At 38.6% G+C, this 14275-nt stretch overlaps 1 protein-coding gene and 1 long non-coding RNA gene across 5 annotated transcripts in view; one reads left to right on the plus strand and one right to left on the minus strand.

Moving 5' to 3' along the window:
• The window catches only part of LOC116571054, a 72681-nt gene extending 58538 nt beyond the window's left edge, over positions 1-14143 (plus strand). Inside the window, exons 1-4 of one of the 3 annotated variants that reach the window (XR_004277676.1) lie at positions 2096-2180; positions 10384-10457; positions 11089-11202; positions 13281-14143. This is a non-coding gene — a long non-coding RNA (uncharacterized LOC116571054). Of the gene's footprint in view, positions 1-2095; positions 2181-2928; positions 3031-10383; positions 10458-11088; positions 11203-13280 lie in introns of those variants that run through there. The other 2 variants (XR_004277675.1, XR_004277677.1) reach the window with 2 other exon arrangements.
• Positions 1-14275, minus strand: part of PCSK5 (proprotein convertase subtilisin/kexin type 5) — a 449406-nt gene that overhangs the window by 71882 nt on the left and 363249 nt on the right. For both annotated transcript variants that reach the window (XM_032308751.1, XM_032308750.1), the window contains exon 24: positions 13800-13868. In XM_032308751.1, coding sequence (XP_032164642.1) covers positions 13800-13868 — 69 coding nt within the window. The remainder of the gene's footprint in view (positions 1-13799; positions 13869-14275) is intronic.

Raw genomic sequence — 14275 nt, forward strand, 5'->3', positions numbered from 1 at the left:
CGCTGTGTTAGTGTTTGTCTTTTTGGCAGGCACATGGCAAAATGGGGATTCCCTATCCCGTGAGCTCAGGCATGGTCTCGTGACTTGCTTTGGCCAAAATATATGTGAACAGACGTTACAAGTGCCACATCTTGGGGACAGTATTAAGAGCCGGTATACTTTCTTTTGCCATGACAAGGTAGTGAGTACTCCACCAACCCAAGTCCTGGGTTCACGACCGTGAGGAGCGGAGCTCCCAGCTGACCCACAATGGGGAGGCGGCACGAGTGAAAAACACCATTGTTGCTTTAAGTTCTTGAGATTTGGGGGTCCTCTGTGATCAGGGCACAACCCTGCCTATCCTAGCTTTTGCTTGCGACAAAGAGTTCTAAGCCAACAGAGTAAAACAAAGTTATGCACGGGTTTCTTGGGGCTGTCTAACTGCTCTGACTTCCTACAGGCATAAAATGGGTCAAGTTTCAACACCTCCCCACTCCTCAGTTTCTGCATCTGTAGAAATCATTGGATCATAGATGTGAGAACACATCAGCTAACATTAAGGGTTTAGCGGTGCGCTAACTGGTGATGGAGCTTGCTAAACACTAGGGTGTACGGCCCTATTTTTTGTGGGATAAACGGAGCAAGTGATGGGACAGCAGCGAACACAAAACCGTGCGATGAATATTTGCTAATTGAATTAATGCGGAAAGGTGAGATGAGTAAGAGATGAGGGCACTTAGGAACTGCTGCAAATTCTTCCAACACTGGGTTCTCTCTTTTTTAAGATTTTATTGATTCGTTTGATGGAGGGGAGGGGAAGAAGCAGACGGGAAGGGAGAAGGATAAACAGACTGCATGCTGAGCGTGGGGCCCGACGGGGGGCTCGATCTCACGACCCTGAGATCATGACCTGAGCTGAAATCAGGAATCAGGCACTCAACCTGTGCCTCTAAGGTTTTGTTTTTTTCAAAACCCTCATCTCTGAACGGAGGTATAATTTAGAAAATGTGGGGAGAGGGAGGCTCTCATGAAAAATTAAAAAAAGCAGTTTACGCTTTTTTTTTTTTTTTTTAAAGGCAGGACTGTCTAATGGAGTTGGCTCATTTCTCTTTTCGTCAGCAAACTGGTGACAGTGCTTTTAGACTCCAATCCTTCTGAAGCTGGACTGTGTTTGGCCTTTTAAAGACCAGAGCCATCCTGGACTAATGGAGCTGATCTAGGAAGCCACCTGGGTCATGCACTAAGGTTGGCTGGACAGTGGGTGGTGCTTTTGGTTTGAAAGGTACCCAAACTGTTTGATACTGTATTTTTCTCCCTGAATATTTTTGGGAGAGGTCCAATGGGAGATATGGGTACAAGTGAACTAGAGATCCGTGATCACGGTATCTGATCTGAAAAACCCCATATGTGTGCCTCATTGGAAAACTAGAACTTGAACTTCTTGTCTCAGCATTTGTTTCTTTTATGAATGAGGTCTCACTCCTTCATTGAAAGATAAAGTAGCAAGGGTAAACGAGATTGGTTCTCTAATTCCTGGACCTGAGGAATTGTATCCTCAGGAACCTAGTTTTGTCAAAGAGCGAAGGAGTTTCTGTGGAGGTGAATAAACCTGTGGAGGTTAAGGGCAGCAGAAGAATCTGGAGCTAACTGAGAGCATGCCTGCCTACTTTCAGTTATGGATTCCCCTGTCTGCTCTGCCCAGTGTCAGAACATTCCAGATGTAGGTCCTCAAAGCTGACAGTTTCAGGGGAACAATGACCCCAATTCAATTTCCACAGCTATAATCAACAGTTTCACTGTTTGACTGGGACATTCACTCATGTCATTGGGCGTAAAGCTGTAGCCCAGTGAAGTACCATGGTTGTTGTGTGTAGAACTGAGGGAGGGGGCAGGGAGTAAGGTTTCCTTTTATCTTTTTATGATTCCATAGAGCCCAATACTAATACGCTTTTCTCTAGAATTAGAAGAGAAGAGCATTTGGTTGTATGGGTTTCGAAGAGTTGTGAAACACATGGGTTTGGGTCTCGGGCTTTGCAGAATAAATTCCTGGTTTATCAGTTACCAGCCGCATGACCTTACACAAGTTGCTTGACTGTTCAAAGCTAAATTTGTTCATCTGTAAAATGTGAACAATGATGACATCTACTCTTTAGCGTTAAAAGAAGAAATATGCTTAAGGAATTTAGCACCTGGAACATTAGGTAAGCATACCATAAATGCTATAGCAATTAGCTTACTGTTATAGTTAGGCCATCGGGGGACAGGAAAGAAGGGGATTAATAGGTTTACTCTAACCTTGTGCTTTTTATGTCAGATTTATTGAAATATTTTTGTAATGTAACATTTGCCCTTTGTATGAATTTTGACAAATGTGTAGTCATATAATCACCCCTGATAATCAAGACATAGGACATTTCCCACATGCCAAATAGTTGTCTCCTACCCTTTATGATGATGGCATGGTTATTATGAACTGAAGTCCATAATGTCCTCAGATTTCCTTAGTTTTTACTTTGGGTCTTTGTCTATCCCAGGATGCCCTCCAGGACACCACATTGCATACAGCTGTCTTATCTCCTTGGGCTTTTCTTGACTGTGACAGTTTCTCAGACTTGACCTGTTTGATGACCTTTACAGATTTAAGAAGTACCCATCTGGGTATTTGACAAAAGACCTCTCTATTTGGCTTTGTCATGTTTTTTTCATGATCAACCTGGGGGTGTGGGTTTTGGGGTAGAAGACCACAGAGGTGAAGTGCCATTCTCATGGCATCATATCAAAGGTATATGCTAATTTTTTTCTAAAGATTTTATCTATTTATTTATTTGACACAGGGCAAGAGAGTGTGCAAGCAGAGGGAGGAGCAGAGGGAGAAGGCAAGCAGACTTGCCATCAGCATGGAGCCTGATGCAGGGCTCGATCCCCTGCCCCTGAGATCATGACCTGAGCGGAAGGCAAGAGTTGGATGCTTTACCGACTGAGCCACCCAGGCGCCCTGGGTGTGTGCTATTAATCTAACACTATTGTTGTTGACCTGATCACAAGGATGAGGTAATGCTTGCCAGGTTTTTCCACTATAAAGTTCTCCCCTCCTCCCTTCCCTGCTACGTTCTTGGAAGGAAGTCACTGTGTGACATCTACACTTAGGGGATGGAGAGTTTATGCCCCACTTCCTGGGGGGGAGGAGTGCCAAATAAGTTACTTGGAATTCTTTTGCCCTGAAGATTCGTCCCTTCTTCTCCATTTATTTATTTATTCAACCATTTATTTATTTATATTGATAAAAATTCATGAATTTTTATTTTATACTTCGGTTTATAAGCTAATACTATTCTGATCATTGCTCAAATTGTTCCCACTTTGGCTCTTGGGAACTCTTTCAGGTCTTCCCTACGTCCCTTTGAGATACCCCCCAGCACTGTGGAGTCCTTCTTTCTTGGAGGACTTCCTCATTTTCTATCACTACAAGATGCTGCAGGTTCATCTTGTATATTTCCTGCCCAGACCCAGAATCAGCCTCAATGTCCTTTTTTGAAGATTGGTATTAGGAAATCAAAATCTGGACCCGTGGTGTGCTCATTGCTACTCAGATGTCTTAGTTTCTACATCCCCTCAGCTGATAGAGCATGGAGTACTTTAATTCCTCCAACTTAAAAAAAAAAAAAAAAAAAACCAAAAAAAAAAAAAAACGGTTTTCTTAAGCTACAGAATGGCTGAAATAGTGCAATGAATAATTTTATGTGCTTTAGCTAGATCTTCCCCCCGAACTGTTTGAAAATAATTTGTAGACATCATGACATTTTATCCCTAAATACCTTTTCATCCATCTCTTACACAAAGAACCAGATCCTATGTAATACAACACAATGGCCACAGCTGAGGAAATATTAATTCAGTATTATTCAATTATATTCAGATATTCTTAATGGTCCCCCAAATATATTTTTTTAAACTTTAAAAATCCAGGGCACCTGGATGGCTTAGTGGGTTGAGCCAGTGCCTTCGGCTCAGGTCATGATCTCAGGGTCCTGGGATGGAGCCCTGCATTGGGCTCTCTGCTCAGCAGGGAGCCTGCTTCCTTGCGCCACCCCCCCCCCCTCCATCTGCCTCTCTGCCTACTTGTGATCTCTTTCTCTGTCAAATAAATAAATAAAATCATTTAATAAAAAAACTTTAAAAATCCAGGCTCCGATAAATATTTACACATTTTCTTAGTTGTTTTGGCTCTTTATTCTCTGGATTAATTCCCTTTCTGTTTTTTCATTCTGTTGTTGTTTTTGTTGTTGTTGTTGTTTTGTTTTGTTTTGTTTTGTTTTTTAAGAGTGTGGGTCAGTTGCCTTATCACTATCCCACATTCTGGATTTATCTTCAGGCTAGTGATCTTCAAGTGAAGTAAGGGTTTCTCAACCTCAGCATTGACATTTTGGACCAGATGATTCTTTGTTGTTGGGGCCAGTCCTGTGCATTATAGAAGGTTTAAAAACATCCTTGATGCTCGTAACTAGATGCCAGTAACAACGCCCCAGTCATGACGACCAAAAATGTCTCAAAACATTGACAAATGTCCTTGGGGTCATAGTCGCCTCCATTTGAGAAGCATTGGTCTAGACAAGGATACTAGGATACTAAGTAATGTTGTGTAATGTTGTCAAGGATACTAGGTAATGCTGTGTACCCTTAATGTATCACAGCAGGAAATACATGGTATCAAGTTGGGTGGAACTTACCATACCAAGTATAATAACTTAAGTTGGTAACCAGCAAATCCCTCCATTGTAATTAACTGTAGAAGTACTTGGAGTCTCTACAATCATCCTGTTTCGTTTTTCATCTAATGATTTTAGCATCCACTGATGACTCTCTTTTGAGTCAATACACTAGGGGATGTAAAATGATAATTTTCTACTTCTTTCCTTGCATACAAGCCAGCTGAAACTCTTGTAAAGAGCCTTCCCCTTTATTTCCCCTAAATCTTCCTTTCTCTCTTCTTTAAATATTATTTTGCTGCATAGATTATTTTATTAATTGAATTGTGATTCTTCATCATCCTTATGTTTTGATGATCCAATTATCCCAAATTGGCCAGTGGGAACCATTCACACTAATTACTCTGTCATTTCCTATGAATATGTAAACTAGTTACAATGATTCAAATGAAAACTCTATACAAAGATATACCTAGAGTAGCTTCCCTTCCATCTCCTTCACCTCTTTCTGTATAGGTAACATTTTCATTGGTATTCTGGTTTATTCTTTTTTTTTTTAATTAAAAAATGTTTTAAATTATTTATTTGTCAGAGAGAGAGAGAGAACTAGCAGGGGTGGTGGCAGGCAGAGGGAGAAGCAGGCTCCCTGCTGAGCAAGGAGCCCAATGCGTCACTTGATCCCAGGACTCTGGGATCATGACCTGAGCCAAAGGCAGATGCCCAACCGACTGAGCCACCCAGGCATCCCTTTCTGGTTTATTCTTTCTGTATTTCTTATCCAAAAAGTAGTTAAAAATGTATATGAGCACACATGTCTATTCAAAAGGTAGTTTACTGTGTATGTTTTTTGCACCTCGCCTTCCACTTAACAGTACCTAGTGAAATCACAATCAGTTCATACAGACCTTCTTTGCTCTTTCTATGGCCACACAGCCCTCCCTAGTGCATGTGTACCTTACTTTATGCAACCGGCCCTCCATGCTTGAACATTTAGGATGTTTCAAATAGTTTACTACCACAGATGATGCCACAGAGAGTTACATGTGAATATCCTGCTATGAATTTGTGGATGTGTATCCTCAGGGTAAATTCCCAGAAGAGATGCTGTAGGGAAAGGATAAATGCATAAGTAATTGTGTTCTAGACTGCCAAATCTCCTGCCACAGTTGTTGGAATATTCTTCCTACCAGTAGTAAACCAGAGCGTTTGTTTTCCTACAGCCTTGCCTGTATAAAGCATTGTAAGCTTATGACTTTTTGCCAAGCTGACATGTGAGAAATGGTGTGTCATGGTAGTTTTACTTTGCATTTTCTGTAAAATGAATGAGGTTAAGCATCTCTTTTTATGGTTAAGGGCAATTTGTTGCACATGATTTTTAAAACCTACTTCTTTCTCCTTCATTTCCTGGCTGTTACCCTAGGTCAGGCTCCTGTGACTTACTACCCAGATTCCTGAAATAATCTTCTGCTGATTTCTCTGCCTGTTGTCATTCTCCCTTTCAGTTATCCTGAGCACAGTTAACATGTTACCGCATTAATCTTCTTAGAACACTTCTGCAAGACATTCTCTCTCTATCTCTTTTTAAAGAACTTTTAATTGGTCCCTTTAGCCACAGAATAGTTTTAAACTCATTAATCCAGAATTCAAGATATGGTTTTCTACCACTTCTGTAAACTTCTCTTTGTTTATTCTCTTATATTTACTTAACAGTACCCCCCCCCCCCCGCCCCGCCAACTTATCTGTGGAGTACATGTTCCAAGACTCCTGTGGATGCCTGAAACCATGGGTAAAACCAAACACTAGGTGTACTATGTTTTTTCCTAGGTGTACATACCTAGGATAAAGTTTAATTTATAAATGAGGCATCATAAGAGATTAACACTAAATACTCCCCCTTTCTGTGATGATCAAGTACGATGTGGTGAGGTGAAGTGCAGAGAATGACAGAGGCATCTTGACGTAGCGTTAGGTGACTGCTGACCTTCTGGCAACACGTCAGGAGGGGGATCGTGTGCTTCGGGACCCCAGTTGACTAGGAAAAACTGAAACCATGGAATGTGAATCTGTGGCTGGGGCTGGTGGGCAGCTATATTGTATTCCTTCTGCAAAATTGGTACATTCGTTGTCCTAAAGTCCATGGCAAAAATTCTCCCCTCCAGACCTTTTTCGCTGCTTTCCAGTTTGAAATCACCTCCCTAATGCAGCTCTGCCTTCTTAGCTGTTTAAATTCCATGCAGACTCCCACTCCCATCCTCTTGGAAGCCTTCCTTGACCACTTCAGGGCCCAGACATTCCCTCCTCTTCTAGATTCTATTGCTATGAATGTCTGTCCCCCTATTTGGCACTGAATTTTTATGAGCTTTATCTTGCAAAAAATATTTATTATTTAAGTATAGTTGATATACAGTGTTATATTAGTTGAGGGGCACAACTCAGTGATTTAACAATTCTATACATTACACGATGCACACAATGATACAAAGGTGGTCACCATCTGTCCCTCTACAGTGTTATTACACTGTGATTGACTATACTCCCTACTGTAAATTCTCTGTCTGTGACCTATTTATTGTAGAACTGGAAGTTTATACCTCTTATCCCCTTCACCTGTTTTGCCTACTCCACAACCCTCTCCTCTCTGCCAACCACTGATTTGTTCTCTGTATTTATGAGTCTGTTTTTGCTTTGTTTTGTTTTTTAGATTCCATGTATAAGTAAAATCATATGGTATTTGTCTCTGACTTTTTTCACTTAGTGTCATATCCTCTAGGTCCATCTGTGTTGTCACAAAAGGCAAAGGCTCATTTTTTATGGCTGTATAATATTCGTGTGTGTGTGTGTGTGTGTGTGTGTGTGTACACATCACACCCTCTCTATCCATTCATCCACTGATGGACTTGGATGGCTTCCCTATTTTGGCTATAGTAAATAATACTGCAGTAAACATCAGGGTGCTTATATCTTTACATGTAGTATTTTCATCTTCTTTGGATAAATAATAGTGGAATTACTGGATTGTATCCTAGTTCTGTTTTTAATTTTTAGAAGAAATTTTGTACTGTTTTCCACAGTGGCTCTACCAATTTACAGTCCTACCAACAGTGCACAGGGGTTCCTTTTTCTCCACATCCTCTTCGACATTTGTTACTTCTTGTCTTTCCGATTGTAGCCATTCTGACAGGTGTAAGATAATAGCTCCTTCTAGTTTTAATTTGCTTCTCTTTAATAATTAGTGATGGTGAACATATTTTCATGTGTCTGTTTGCCATCTGTTTGTCTTCTTAAGAAAAATGTCTGTTCATGTCCTCTGGCCATTTTTTCAGCTGGATTGAGGATTTTTTGGGCGTTGAGTTGTATAAGTTCTTTATGTATTTTGGATTTTAACACTTTATTGAATGTGTATGATTGGCAAATACCTTCTCCCATTCAGCAGGTTGCATTTTCATTTTGTTGATGGCTTTCTTCACTCTGCAAAACCTTTTTATTTTGGTGTAGTGCCGGTGGTTTATTTTTGCTTTTGTACCCCTTGCTTGAGGAGATATATCCATAAATATTTTGCTAAAGCTAGTGTCAAAAAGACTACTGCCTATATTTTCTTTTGGGAGCTTGATGGTTTCAGGTCTTTAATCCATTTGGAGTTTATTTTTATGTGTAGTGTATGAAAATGGGCCACTCTGATTCTTTTGCATGGAGCTCTAGATCTCCTAGCACTGTTTGTTTAAGAATCTTCCTTATTGTGTATTTTTGCCTCCTTTGTCATAGACTAATTGCCTATCTAGGCATTGGTTTTTTCCTGGGCTCTCTATTCTGTTCTGTTGCTCTCTGTGTCTCTTTTTGTGCCAGTACCATACAGTTTTGATTATTATAGCTTTCTGGTATATCTTGAGATCATGGAGCACGATACCTGCGGCTTTGTTTTCTCTCATGATTACTTTGACTATTTGTGTTCTTTGGTGGTTCCATAGAAATTTTAGGATTATTTGTTTTAGTTTTACTAAAAATACTGTTGGTATTTTGAAAGTGATTTCACTGAATCTATAGAGTATTATGTGTGGTATGGACATTTAATGATATTAAGTTTTCCAGTCCATGAGCATGGAATATCTTTCCATTTATTTACGTTATCTTCACTTTATTTCATCACTGTCTTATAGTTTGCAGAGTACAGGTCTTTCACCTATTGGGTTAAATTTATTCCTAGGTATTTAACTTTTTGATGCAGTCGTAAATTGGATTGTTTTCTTAAATTCTTTCTGCTACTTTGTTATATTGATTTTATATCCTGTGTCTTTACTGAATTCATTTATTATATCATATTTTTTGGTGGAATCTTTAGAGTTTTCTATATATCTAGCATCATGTCCTCTGCAAATAGTGATGGTTTTACATCTTCATTTCTGATTTGGATACATTTTATTTCTTTTTCTTTCCTAGTTGTTGGGGCTAGGATTTCCAGTACTATGTTGAAGAAAAGTGTTAAGAGTAGACATTCTTTTCTTGTTCTTGATCTTAGAGGAAAAGCTTTCAGTTTTCACCATTGAGTATGATATTAGCTGTGGGTTTTTCATATATGGCCTTTATTATGTTGAAGTATGTTCCCTATAAACCCATTCTGTTGAGAGTTTTTATCACAAATGAATGTTGAATTTTGTCTCATACTTTTTCTTATCTCTTGAGATGATCATATGTTTTTTAATCCTTTGCTTTGTTAATGTGATTATCAAGTTGATTGATTTATGGATATTGAACTATTCTTGTATTCTCAGAATAAATCCCACTTGATCCTTTGAAAATGTTGTTGAGTTCGGGGCGCCTAGGTGGCTCAGTGGGTTAAGCCTCTGCCTTCGGCTCAGGTCATGATTTCAAGTCCTGGGATGGAGACCCACATCCAACTCTCTGCTCAGCAGGGAGCCTGCTTCCCTCTCTCTCTCTCTGCCTGCCTCTCTGCCTACTTGTGATTTCTGCCTGTCAAATAAATAAAATAAAATAAAATAAAGGAAAATACTGTTGAGTTCAGTTTGCTACAACTTCATTGAGGACTTCTGTAGCTACGTTTATTAGGGATAATGACCTACAGCTTTCATTTTTTGCTTTTTGTAGTTTCTTGTCTGGTTTGGGTATTAGGGCAATGCTGGTCTCATAGAATGGATTTGGGAGCTTTCCTTCCTCTTCTGTTTTTGGAACAGTTTGATCCTTATAGCCTTTTTCTTGTATTACAAGCACTTAAAAATTTTAAATTTGTGTATATTTTCCTCCAAGAGTAGGGACTAAAGCCATTTAAATGGGTGAAAATGAAGGGATTTTTATCACCTACTTCTAAGCCAAAATAAAGGCACACTGATGCCTATTTTATTGACAAGGTAAGGAAGCAAACAGATCTTAGTGACTGGATTAAGATCAATTATTAAGTCAGAGGGTTATAAGTATGGACCCCAAATCTTAGGTTATATTCAAGTGTCATACCTATTACTATAGCCCCTAAATTAAAGCAAACAAACAAACAAAAAAACACAACTTAAGATATTAAGTAAAAATGACTCCCTTTACTTATTCTCTCAATTAATGAAGAAATATAATTTAGAAAACTTTGATTTATCTTAAAATTTCCATTCAAGATACTAGCTAGAAAGATAGAATTTCGCATCCTATCATCTCGGAGCATGATGGTGTTATATAAAATGCTCTCTTTGCTTTCAGCCTTATCAAGAAGAGAAGTCTAAGGGAGAACAGATTGGTGGTTGCCAGAAGCAGAGGGTGAAGGGTGTCAAAAGGTACAAACTTCTACTTATAATATAAATAAATCCTGGGATGTAATGTGTAGCATGATGACTATAGTTAATAACAGTGTACTGTATATTTGAGAGTTGTTAAGATGGTAGATTGTAAAAATTCTCATCATGAGAAAAAAAGTCTGTAACTCTAAGGTGACAACTATTAACTAGACTTATTGTGGTGATCGCTGCACATGCAAATAAATTTTGAATCATTTGTACACCTGAAATGAATATAATTTTCTATGTCAGTTATATCTCAAAGAAGAAGAGAAATCTAACCCCGTAATAATAAAAACACCCCTGTTTTTTCTTAGAAAAGCAAATTCAATATTTTCCTCAAAATACAATAGCCACTTTTGATCATGTTTCCTTTTCTCTTCTCTTTCTGGTAATCTTCCCTCGAAATAATAAATATCTCCACCCAGGAACTAGACAAGATCAGAGTCAGTCTGGAATTTGAGTTCTTTTATATTGGGTGTTGAAAATCTTAGTCTATAGTTGCACCAAAGATCTGAAAAAGAATAAAAAACTCAGAAGAAAAATTCCACCGTCTCCAACAACTCACCTTTACATGATATAGAAGAAATGTCTCAAGGCAACTGATTTTACTTTTCTGTAACTCTTCTAGAGATTGTCTAGCTCAGGTTCAAAGATGAATCTATGTTATTAAAATGGAAGAAAATGGCGCTCTTTCTTTCTAAAGGATATCCCTTCTCCAAGAAGACTCTTGGGAAAATCCAAGGTAAATTATTCATATCTTTTAAAATTCATATTTGTATCTTAAAATAATGAAATTTGATAAGTTGTGTCCCCTTCAAATCTCCCATATAGTTCTAATATTTTATGGAAAATGATTTATTTCTTTATTATATGATTTATTTCCTCTTCTTGGCCCACAGACAAAGTTTGAATAGAGAAAACCTCATTTCTAGATCCCTTGATATCCTGAGCCATGCATCTCCACTTTAAGTTTTGGCAACTCTAAATTCAGTTCAATAAACATTGTACATGATAAATTTATTGTACCTTTATTATATCCTAGGCCTGCTGTTAGCTCTTTTCGTAGCACAGTGTATAAGTCATAGAGCTTATGCTAAGTAGTTTAGTGAGGCAGAAGGGTATGTATGCACCAAATATTATACAGATCAGCTGTAAAAAATATTATTGCTGGCCTAGAAACAATGGGAAGCAAGAAAAGAGATTTAACTCAGGTACAAAAAGTGACAAAGACTCCGCAAATAAGGTGATAATCGAATTCAGCCAGGGCAACCTAAAAATTCACAAGGTCCAATGTATAGAGACTTCATAAGAGAAAATTTCTAATTTAAAATGAGAATTTAGCAGCGTTTAGAATGTCCTAGGCACTCTCCTGTGATCCCACAGAACACTGTACCTCTCTGTATTCTGGCAGCTTGCCTTGTACAAGATTTAGTTCCAGGTTACATGGACCAGCCAGAGAGGGCCTTGCAGTAGGATCACAACCATTTCAATTTGGAATTCCTGGTGCCACAGGGAGCACTCAACACATTTTAAACCATTAAATTTTCATAAAAGAGTAAATGAACTAAATGTTTCAGTAACACTTTGCAGAGTGAATCAAACTTTCTAACTTACCTCTTTTTGCAAGTTGATTCTTTTGGATTTTGAGTCCCCAAGTGGCCTATGTCTAATAAGGATTTTATTTTCCAGTGGCTGAACTTGGTCTTGTCTGGAGCTACATCAGCTAAGCAAAGGGTGGGCATAATGTAGATCCCTAGTGACTGTGGTTGTCACTGTTTCCCGGTTTTGGGATTTTACAGTAGGCACGCACGCGTGCGTGCGCGCGCGCGCACACACACACACACACACACAACCACACCCCTCTCTGTGATACACAAAGATGCTGGCATGTTCACACAACATACAATAACAACAAAGGTGCAAAAGGAAACCACAAAAATTAGCTGGAATATGAAATCTAATGGACGAATATAGTTTGGACTCAAGATAGTCAGGACATTTATCCCTGCTCCCTGCAAGGAAGACCACCTCCTGTCACTTCACAAGATAACTCTGGAATTTGCTTATCTTTTCAATTTTAGTACTTTTATTATGTCTGTTTAGGTCTATTTTTGCTTCCCAGAAAATTAGCACTTTTGCCTTTAAATTTCTTGCTGTAAATGTTAACCCCTTCCTAAGTGTGATTTCATTATTAGATTTTATTTTCCAATAATTTATGCCCCACTTCATAATGGAAAGTAATGGGAGAATGGCATTCAAGTTCCTAAAACCTCTGTTTCATTATGATATTATAAAAATGCATCATTTCCACTGAGGGCAGAGAGAATCTGTGACAGCCATCAGATAAATTATAATTCATGTATAATATTTAAGAATTCAAGGAAATCCTTTAGGTAAAGTTGATAAAAAGTCTATTTAATCCCGGCAGAGCCTGACCTCTTGCAACCTCATGAGTGTTTGCTGAAGCCTTGGCTTCACGAGGCAGCTTATTAGAAAGGTAATTCTCAGGCCTGACCCAGACCTGTGAATCAGAATTTGCATTTTGACAAATCCCCTATGGGATTTGTGTGCACATTAAAGTTTTAGAAGGAGGAGTTAGCCAGTCATAGAGAAACTCCATGAACAGAAATTACTCTGTCTTTAATTTAGCTTGGGTTTCCTCCCAAAGATCTACAGACCCGAGCATTAATAATTTTCAGTATCTTGATTAAATTTACATTAAGATACATTCCTGGAATTTGGTGGCCTCCATATATTTCATTTTATATCCATTACAGTGGTTCTGTGTTGTACGGACTGTCCGTCTCCTCCTTACCACAGGGAAACCAGGCATGCGTGGGGAGAAATGGATCAGCGATTTGAATTAGAGAATGCTACGGAAGACTGGCGAGGACTGTTCATTGTACGGTGGGGGTTTCAACTCGGTCACCACATTGCTTTCTTCTCAAAGAGTTGTCTTAGGCTTCAGCCAATGGAGTCATTTCTGCAAAGGAAAACCCCCAAACTTGGGGGTTTGTGAATAACATGCCAAATAAATTAGATTAATTAGGCACTTCTTTGCTTGAGTTTCTTTCTCCCACCATGGTTTATCTCTTTATTTGTGACCCTGAGAAGCCAAGGAGAGGCCACATCCTATGTAACTAGAAACATGGTTGCTGAAGGTATCCCTTGCCAGACAGCTAACGACCAGAGGAAAAGATGCTTGTCCTTTCCTTAAACTTGGCTTTACTGGTGGTAACAATGACATTCCTGCTGAAAAAATCAAGAGGTGTGAGAAAAAAGAGAAAAAAAAAAACTAGGTCAACTCTTAAGGTAACAAAAAAAAAAAATGTGGCATACCCAAGCTGCATCCCAGACAGCCTTCTTCACAAGGCACACATTCTCCATAGTCTGGGTCTTGAACTTCACCTATATAGGAAGAGTGAGAAATAACGATTCATTTTTGCTGAGTGGAGATGCGTTCATTGCTATGAAAATATGTTGGCATGTAACTTGTTTTCTGCCCTTTCCTTTTCTCAGAGATAATGAATTTTAATTCTTTTAGCTGTTGCTTTGTTTTTAACCTCCAAATGTCTAAATGACATGATTATGATGCCTCTTGATTTTATTCTTAGGCATTACCTGTAATGGTAAAGACTAGCTTTGTTTCACCACCATTCCAACAGACATAGACATACTTTCCATCCTCCCAAATGATAAATTTTGCTTGATTAATATTCAGTATTTATAGTGTTTGTAATATTTATAATATGATTATACTATTATTATTCATATTTAGATGATATTTAGGCTCTTGTATACCTTTTTGTTTTCTC

This window comes from Mustela erminea, chromosome 12 (genome assembly GCF_009829155.1).
Source record: "Mustela erminea isolate mMusErm1 chromosome 12, mMusErm1.Pri, whole genome shotgun sequence".
In the NCBI taxonomy this organism is placed as follows: domain Eukaryota; kingdom Metazoa; phylum Chordata; class Mammalia; order Carnivora; family Mustelidae; genus Mustela; species Mustela erminea.